The sequence below is a fragment of the Cebus imitator genome, unplaced genomic scaffold, assembly GCF_001604975.1.
Source record: "Cebus imitator isolate Cc_AM_T3 unplaced genomic scaffold, Cebus_imitator-1.0 Scaffold124, whole genome shotgun sequence".
Lineage (NCBI taxonomy): Eukaryota > Metazoa > Chordata > Mammalia > Primates > Cebidae > Cebus > Cebus imitator.
In genome coordinates this window covers 2,479,246-2,489,026 of record NW_016107439.1, presented here as the reverse complement: position 1 = coordinate 2,489,026, position 9,781 = coordinate 2,479,246, and the positions used below count along the sequence as shown (strand labels likewise).

Genomic DNA, 9,781 nt, shown 5'->3' with positions numbered 1-9,781 from the left:
TTTTGAGATGGAGGCTTGCTCTGTTGCCACACTGGAGTGCAGTGGTGCGATCCTGGCTCACTGCAACCTCTGCCTCCTGGGTTCAAGCCATTCTACTGCCTCAGCCTCTCGAGTAGCTGGGATTATAGGCATGTGCCACCATGCCCAGATAATTTTTGTATTTTTTAGTAGAGATGGGATTTCACCATGTTGGCCAGGATGGTCTCCATCTCTTGACCTCGTGATTCACCCACCTCGGCCTTCTAAAGTGCTGGGATTACAGGCGTGAGCCACCGTGTGTAATCCCAAACTGTATTTTTTAATCGATGAATCTGCTTTCCCCATGATATCTCTCCTAGCTCTCTTCTCATCCCTCATCCCATTATGACCACACAGAAAACAGCTGCTCTAATTGTCCTGCTGCTTGACAGTGAGAGTCAAACTCTACAAGTGAGGAAGTTTAAGGCTGAGAGAAGGGGAGACAAGTAACTGGCTGGACATCCCAAAGTTAGGTGGCCCTGAGAGCCAGCTCAGAGCCCAGAGCTCCTGTGACCAGGACTCTCTGCCAGGTTTCCGTGGAGCCAGGAGTTCACAGCCAGGCCAGAGCCCACAAGGGGTTCTCTCTATGGACCTATGAGCCAGCAGAACTGGCTGGCACTGTTTTTCTTCACTTCAGTTTGAATAGAAGTGTTCAGAGGGGACACCAACAAGTGATGGGAACAAGCCACGCCCAGCTTGGTGGAAAAAGTGGCTCCTCCTAGTGGCTAGAGGCTAAAGTTTGAATGTGAAGGGCTGAGATGCTTCTGTCTTCTGTAGGTGCTGACAGCTGCTTTGCTGTAAGAGTCTCCTTTCGTTATGGCATCTGGAAAGATCTCATACGGCAGGCCTGCTTCTGGATCGTCTGCTCCTTGTGAGCATTTTCAAAACCCGTTACCTTAGTCCATTTTCCCTAATGAATTAGTGAGTACTCAACTCTCTAAGAACAATACAGAATTAAAGTTATTTCTAAGTATTTGAGAGCAGGGTTAACAAAATAGCTCAGTGGCCAGAGGAGACTCGAGATGTTGCAAATGTGTGTCTTTCATCTCTATACCGATGGAACTGAAGTGACTGCATAATGCAGGGGTCGCTGGCTTCATCAGTAAGTTCCTGGTACTCACAGTACTTGGCTGACTGACTTCAATGAATGTTTAAACTACTTTGGTCATATTAAGTAGGCTACGCTGCAGGCACTTGCTAGAACATGTCTGGTACAACAACGGAATAGAAAAAAAATTCATTCTGAGCAAGGAAAGATTTGGAAATAATCACAAAAGCCAATTTTCCCTCCCTCATTCCCCCTCCCTTGTTACCTTCTTTTCCAACAGATATACAATACCACACTACCAAACCTAAACCTCTAGGGAATGTTTGATTTGACAGCTTGAAAAGACATATCCATTCACACTTGTAAAGGATGTTAGAGCAACAGCCAATGAGATCCTAGTGACCTTAAAGAGATAAAAATTTTTAAACTGCAAAGTTATGTTGTTTTCTTTCTGGAAAGAAAAGAAGTTGCTCAATATTATGTCCTTACTCAGGGACTAAATGATATAATCATCTTATTAGCTGACAGTTTATTACAGGCTGACATTGAGCTAAGGTATTTGAATGCATTTTTTGTTTAGCCTTCATAATAACCCTATGATATAGATTGTAATAATATGTTTTTTTTGTCTTTTTGAGAGACAGGGTCTCACTCTGTCACCTGGGCTGGTGAGTAGCGGTACGATCTTGGCTCAGTGCAGCCTTGCCCTCATAGCCTCAGGCGATCTTCCCACCTCAGCCCAAGAAGCTGGGAGTACAGGTGTGTTCTACCATGTCCCACTGATTTCACTTTTTTTTGTAGAGACAGTCTCACTATGTTGCCCAGGCTGGTCTCAAACTCCTGGGCTCAAGGGATCCTCTCACCTTGGCCTCCAAGTGCTAGGATTACAGATGCGAGCCACCATGCCCAGAGTCAGCTCTGTTTCTTTAGATGAAGAAACACTGAAGCTTAGGGTGCAGTTAAGCAACCCAGCCAGGGTCACACAGTTGATAAACAGTGGCCCAGTCCCTTTACCAACATTAAAAAGATGGATAACTGTAGGTTGCTGGAGCAATGAGGCCCCCTGGCCATTTTTGAAAGCTTTGTTGCCTTATAATTTCTGTGAAGACGTTGATACGAGCCTAGCTAAGTCTTAACACCTCACTCCATTCTGGAGTTACGGTTTCATGGTGTGTCTGAGGAAAGCCAGTCTCTCCCATTCCAGCCCCACTACACATGGAACATGGCTGCTATCTTTGTCTTCTGGAAACATGGCTCCAATCCTCTACACAATAACTCTACACAAGAGCTCCCAGGTTTGTTCACTGCCCCCAAATCAAGTACAGACTCCTAAATAATAATTAGGACACACTGTGATCTGACCTTCACATCATCTCCTTGGTCTGGAAAGAAAATGATGTGTTCTATATTATGTCCTCACTCAAGGACTAAAGAACATAATAATTATTAACTGAGAGTTTATCATATGCTGGCATTGAGCTAAGCTACTTGAATGCATTTTCCAACACACAGTCAGCATCCCAACATCCATCCAAGTCATAAGCCACTTCTTAAACATGGATTACACTGTCCCCTATGGCCGCTGTGGTCATTAATGTACACTTCATTCTTCATAGTATAGGCATACCTCAGAGATATTGTGGGTTTGGTTCCAGACTGCTATAAGAAAGTGAGTCACATCAATTTTTAGGTTTCTCTGTGCTAATAAGAGTTATGTTTAGACTGTACTGTAGTCCAGTAAGTGTACAACAGCAGGTTTTTAAAAATGTAGATACCTTGATTTAAAAATACTTTATTTCTAAAACATGCTGTTTAGTGATCATCTGAGCCTTTCAGCTAGTCATAGTCTTTTTGCTGGTAGAGGGTCTTGCCCTGATGTTGATGGCTGCTGACTGATCACAGTGGTGGTTGCTGAAGGTTGAGAGTGGCAATTTTTAAAAATAAGAAAAAAAGGAAGTTTGCCACATCAACTGACAAACTCATGAAAAATTTTTATGCAGATTCTCTGTAGAATGCAGTGCTAATGATAACATTTACCCTTCAGTAAAACTTCTTTCAAAATTGGAGTCAATCCTCTCCTAACCTTGCTGCTGTTTTATCAACTATGTTTACGTAATGTTCTCAATCCTTTGTTGTTTCAACAATGTTCATGGAATCTTCAGCAGGAGTAGTTTCCATCTCAAGAAAACACTTTCTTTGCTCATCCATAAGAGGCAATTCTACATTTGTTCAAGTTTTATTATGAGATTGCAACAATTTGGTAATATCTTTAAGCTCCACTTCTAATTCTAGTTCTCTTGATTTTTCCACCACATGTATAGTTACTTTTCTCCACTGAAGTTCTGAACCCCTCAAAGTCATCTATGAGAATTAGAATCAACTTCCTCCAAACTCCTGTTATGGTTGATATTTTTAACCTCCTCCCATGGATCACAAATATTATCAGTGGCATCTAGAAGGGTGAATTCTTTCCAGCAGGTTTTCAATTTTTCTTGCTCAGATCCATCAGAGGAACCTATCCATGGCGGCTATTGCCTTTCAAAATCAATTTCTTAAATAATGAGACTTAAAAGTAGAAATTACTCTTTGATCTATGGTCTGAAGAATGGGTATTGTGTTAGCAGACATGAAAACAACATTACTCTTGTACGTCTGCATTGAAGTACTTGGGTAACTAGGGTGCATTATCAATGAGTAGTAATATTTTGAAAGGAATCTTTCTTTCTGAGCAGTAGGCTTCAACAGTGGGCTTAAAATATTCAGTAAACCATGCTGTAAACAGATGTGCTGCCATCCAGGCTTTGTTGTTCCATGGATAGAGCACAGGCAGAGTAGATTTAGCATAACTCTTAAGGGCCCTAGGATTTTTGAAATGATAAATGGGCACTGGACTCCACTTTAAAGTCACCAGCTGCATTAGCACCGAACAAGAGAGCCAGCCTGTCCTTGGAAGCTTTGAAGCCAGGCATTGACTTCTCTCTAGTTAAGCAAGTCCCAGGTGACATCTTCTCCCAATATAAGGCTGCATCATCTACACTGAAAATCTGTTGGCCAGGTGTGGTGACTCACACCTGTAATCTTAGCATTTGGGGAGGCCAAGGTGGGTGGATCACCTGAGGTCAGGAGTCCAAGACCAGCCTGACCAACATGGCGAAACCCCGTCTCTACTAAAGATACAAAAAAATTAGCCGGGCGTAATGGTACGTGCAGCTACGTAATGGTACGTAATGGTAATCCCAGCTTCCTGGCAAGCTGAGGCAGGAGAATCACTTGAACCCAGGAGGCAGAGGTTACAGTGAGCTGAGATAGCACCAGTGCACTCCAACCTGGGCAACAGAGTGAGTGAGGCTCCGTCTCAAAAAAAAAATCTTTTCTAAAAAAAAAAACCTGTTTAGTGGTGCCACCTTCAATGATCTTAACAAGATATTCTGGATAACTTGCTGCAGTTTCTGCAATCAGCATTTGCTGCTTCGCCTTGCACTTTTATATTATGGGATGGCTTGTTTCCTTAAGCCTCATGAACCAACCTCTGCTAGCTTCCAACTTTTCTCCTGCAGCTTCCTTACCACTCTCCCCCTTCACAGAATTCAAGGGAGTTAGGGCCTTCCTCTGGATGAGGCTTTGGCTTAAGGGAATGCTGTGGCTGGTTTGTTCTTCTATCCAGTTCATTCAAACTTTCTCCCTATCAGCAAGAAGGCTGTTCGCTTTGTGAGTAATGTGTTCACTGGAAGTAGCACTTTTAATTTCCTTCAAGAACTTTTCCTTTGCATTAATAACTTGGCTGTTTGACACAAGAGGCCTAGCTTATTTTAGCTTTCAGCATGCCTTCCTTACTAAGGTTCATTTCTAGCTTTGATTATAGTGAGAGACATGTGGCTCTTCCTTTCACGTGGCTACTCAGAGGCTATTGTAGGGTTACTAATTGGCTTAATTTCAATACTGTTGTGTCTCAGGGAGGCCCGAGAAGAGAAAGATGGGAAAATGGCCAGTGAAGCAATCAGAACACACAATGCTCACTGATCTATAAGAACGTGGTTCGTGGCACGCTAAAACAATTACAATAGTCACGCCAAAGCTCACTGATCACATATCACCATAACAGATATAAAAATAATGAACAAAGTTTGAGATGCGGCAAGAATGACCAAAATGTGACATAGAGACATGAAGTGAGCACACGCTCTTGGAAAAATGATGCCAATAAACTCATTCAATACACGGTTACCACGAACTTTCAATTTGTAAAAATAAAAACGAGGTATGCTTTTATTTTCTTTTAGTCTTGAATAAATCCCTTGATGCCAGAAACTACATTTTATATTCTTTATATAAAATGACAGCACATAGGCCAGTGCCTTCAATATAATAATCTCTTTTATAAAGGTTTCTGTAATAAATACGAAAATAAATCTTATTCAAGATAACTTTTTTTTTTCCTTTTGAGATGGACTCTCCCTCTGTCACCCAGGCTGGAGTGCAGTGGCACAATCTCAGCTGACTACACCCTCTGCCTCCCAGGTTCAAGTGATTCTCCTGCCTCAGCCTCCCGAGTACATGGGATTACAGGTGCCTGCCACCATGCTCTGGCTAATTTTTGTACTTTTAGTAGAGATGGAGTTTCACCATGTTGGCCAGGCTAGTCTCGAACACCTGACCTCAGCTGATACTCCCGCCTCAGCCTCCCAAAGTGCTGGGATTATAGGAGTGAGCCACCACTCCCAGCCCAAGTAGTAGAGAACTTTACATGGAGTCTTTACATGGAATTGAGGAGTCTTTAATAAGAGGAAGAGACTGGTGGAAACTAAGTTATCATCCTTTCATTTAGCCATGGCACAGACATTTAGTGGACACTTACGTGCCTGACACTGTGCTAGGCCTTAAGAACAAAGACTCTGAAAAGGAATCCCTGCACTTTGAAGTATAGTTACATGAAATGTGATCATCGCTGATACAGGTACTTTAAAAACACATAAGAAGGGGTCTGAGGGATTCAGTGTGGTTTCTAGGAGGAGGCAAAGGCTGCACTAAGCCTGGAAGCAGGAATGTGAACGTCAGCTGAAAGGAGAGTGGCAGTGCAGGCTGAACAATAGAAGGGAGGTGAGAGAAGGACATACAGCATTTACAGGCCTGTAATAAGCTGAGCTGTTAGAGTGGCAGCAGCGTGTACGTACAGGGTGAGAGGCGATCATGAATCAGTGTACAAGAAAAGGTCTTATAAGGCCGCTCATGAATTTTGAAGGCATAATACATACAGTGGTTTGGGCTCTGCCTCCCAACTCCCAAAAGTAGAGGGCAGTATAACCCAGGGGCTAAAATAGTCTCTGGAACCAGAGGACCTGAGTTAAAATGCTGGTTCTGCCATTTTCTACCTGGGTTCCTGGGCTGGTTACCTAACCCCTCTGGGTATCCGTTTTCTCATCTGTAAAATGGGAATGATAGTCCTATCCCCTTAACATTATTGTCACATCTAAATGGCTTAAAACACTATGTGCATACAGAAAGAGCTCAATTTTTTTTTTTTTTTTAAAGCTATTACTACTGCTGTAAAGTTCTAACATAAAATGAAAAGACAGGACAGTAGGATTGTATTTCCTCAGCTCCATTTATATTGGGAAAAACATATGGGATCTAAGACTCAGTAGCTTCCTTTGCATGAATTCTACAGCCATGTTACCTAGATTTAAAGTTTAGCGAGATAATTTGGAACAAACTAAATAACCTCTCTGTGCCTCAAGTTTCCTCATCTGTAAAACAGCGTAAAATAGTAGCATTGGGCACAGTGGCTCATGCTTGTAATCCCAGCACTTTGAGAAGCCGAGGTGGGTGGATCACCTGATGAGGTCAGGAGTTTGAGACCAGCCTGGCCAACATGGCAAAACCATCTCTACTAAAAAATACAAAGATGGCACGAAAGTAGTCATGAAAAAAAAAGAAAAAAAAAATACAAAGAATAGCTGGGCGTGGTGGCGGGTGTCTGTAATTCCACCTATTCGGGAGGCTGAGGGAGGAAAATCGCCTGAACCCAGGAGGCAGAGGTTGCAGTGAGCAGAAATTGAGCCATTATACTCCAGCCTGGGTGACAAAAGCAAAACTCTGTCTCAAAAAAAACAAAAAGCAAAAAACAAAAAGACAGACAGGAAAGAACAGTAGCTAGCTCCATAGGGTTGTTGTGAAGCTTAAATGAGGAAATGCATATAAAACACTCAGCACCACACCTCACATGTAGTTGAAAGAGTAAGAAGAGCAAATATATATTGCATTTATTACATACCAGTCATTGTTTTAAATGCTTTTCACTCATTAGCTATAATTATTCTTCTTCATATGCATAACACTAGCACCTGAAGGTAAGGGTTTTAATACTTTTTTCTTCCATCTATGTAAAAAGATGATAATAATTTCTGTCTTAAGCTGCTTATGTGAGAAGCGGCTAATCAAAGTAAAAAATATTGTATACACTTGGGAAGAGAGGGGTCACAGAAGGTGGGTAGTGATCAGATTGCATCATCCCTAAAGTCACCCTGGAAGCCCAGCCCATAGCCTTCCAGCCTTGTAGGGAGTTCATTTACCTTCAGGGGCAGTGGTGTTTTCAGAATTTTCCCTGCCCTGGTCAGCGTGGTTGGCAACTGTACTCCCGCTCTTTGTCCTTCGAAGAACACTCAAAGCTCGATTTATTTTTTTAAAAGATCTGCTTCTAATAGAGGATCTTTCAAAAGGCCGTGCTGAGGAAAAGAGAGGAACAGTAGTTATGATTTAATAGAAATCATCATTTATATACATATCTGATAAGATATATACAATAAAACATTAACAGTGACTACCTCTAGGTGGTAGGATTGTAGAATTTGCTTACCTGTGTTTTCTAAGTTTTCTACAGTGAAATATGTAGGACTTGTTTAAAATCCTGCTTTTCTTTTTTGTTTCTGGGCTGAACTGAATACAATAGCACTTTTCTTCAGCAGTATGGCTGAGAAATTACTGACACTGCAGGAGCGATGAATCATTAGGTCTCGTTTCAGCCCCTTTCACCAAGTCAGATTACACACAGTTTTAATGATCGGAGGTACTTGTGGTTCATTTCACTTTGGAGAATTGGACATTGACGTCCTGCCAAAACTACCAGAATGATTTCCCCTTAAAAAAACGTTTCTAAAACTTTCCACAGTAAGTATTCCACAGAGGGCAATCCCAAGCCAAGGAGCCCATTCCTGGACAACCACCCATTTGACTCACCCCTAGTTCGGTTGCTCCGGCCAGAGTCCACTGGGCTGATTGCTGGCTGACTGTCCTCTGCCGTGGACACGTAGGCAGGGTTGTCTAGGCCAGGCTCGTCTGTCATTAAGGGGATGGTGGTAGCTGGAGAAACCTCCGGGAAGGGAGCTGTGGCTGTGAGGCTCGCACAGCCATCTGGACAGCCATCTTGTGAGCGCCTCTTCCTGTCTTTGGTCAGGCCGTAGTGGGAGGCACCTTTACAGCTGTAACAAAACCAGTGGGGAGGTGAGGTGGAGCTTTCGCTCTGCTGCCACGGCTCAGTCAGACCTCTTCAAATACAATCGATGAATGTAAAATAGGCTTGTTGGACTTGGAATCTGATTTGCCTGCCCCTGTATCCTCTCTTCCCTTTTCACAGGTTGGTACTCAACACACATTTGCTAACCAAGTGAATTCACAATTTGAGATTTTTTTTTAAAGATGCTCACTGTATTCTCTTAAAGCAATCTCTACATTAGCTGCTGGAATGCAAATGTATTCAAGTCACCATGGTGTCTACATGACCAGTGCTTGAGGTTGGCGATGTTCAACTGTTTGGTAATTCCTGCTTGCTGGTGTTTATTTTGACCCTGAAAGCCCTTAGTCACACTCTCACTCTTTTCTTTTGGATTCGTTCCCACAGCACTACATAAATATGAAGCTCCTCCCAGATTCCATATTTAACTGTCCACGGAAACACAATCGCCCTTGCCACAAAGCCACAGGAGTTAGTTCAGCACTGCTCTCCTCTGGCGGCAGCTTGGTGGCTTCCATTCTCTTTCTCTGGTCTGGTCTGGGAGGGTCTCTCTGGTGCTGGGGGCTTGCGTGACCTGAAAAGTGCCATTCATTGCTATGTTGTCTAGCACTAAGAGAGTAAAACAGCTTTTGTGGTTTTTAGCAAAAACATATTTGTCTCTACCCATTCACTGTCCATGTTATAAAAAAACAATCCAAAAAACCCCACAAAAAACAAACTTTGTGAGAAAGGCAAGTTATTGGTGCAATAGAGAGAAGTTGAAAAAGCACAATTCTTGAGGCTCAGGAGACCAAGGGTTGAGCTGATCTAGGTCCATATTTTGCCTTGAACATGAACACTGCCACTGGGCAAGTCATTTCAGCGCATAGGCTAGGTTTTGGTCAGGAAATGGTGATTTAACTATCTCACTGCACTGTGCTGGGGGTAGCTACAGGTAGTCCCTTCAGTTCCCATAGTTCTGAAGGCAAAAATCATACCATGAGCCCCTTTAAGAAGTGGCCATTTGCATATGATGGATGTGTTAATTATAAATTCTTATCGGCCGGGCGCGGTGGCTCAAGCCTGTAATCCCAGCACTGTGGGAGGCCGAGGCGGGTGGATCACGAGGTCAAGAGATCGAGACCATCCTGGTCAACATGGTGAAACCCCGTCTCTACTAAAAATACAAAAAATTAGCTGGGCATGGTGGCGCATGCCTGTAATCCCAG

The 9,781-nt window shown here is 42.8% G+C and overlaps 1 protein-coding gene across 3 annotated transcripts in view; it reads right to left on the bottom strand.

The window, feature by feature from the left end:
- Nucleotides 1-9,781, bottom strand: part of LNX1 (ligand of numb-protein X 1) — a 125,235-nt gene that overhangs the window by 40,489 nt on the left and 74,965 nt on the right. For all 3 annotated transcript variants that reach the window (XM_037742602.1, XM_017540349.2, XM_017540350.2), the window contains 2 exons: nt 8,300-8,541; nt 7,636-7,788 (listed from right to left, as the gene is read on the bottom strand). In XM_037742602.1, the coding sequence (XP_037598530.1) occupies nt 7,636-7,788; nt 8,300-8,541 (395 nt within the window). The remainder of the gene's footprint in view (nt 1-7,635; nt 7,789-8,299; nt 8,542-9,781) is intronic.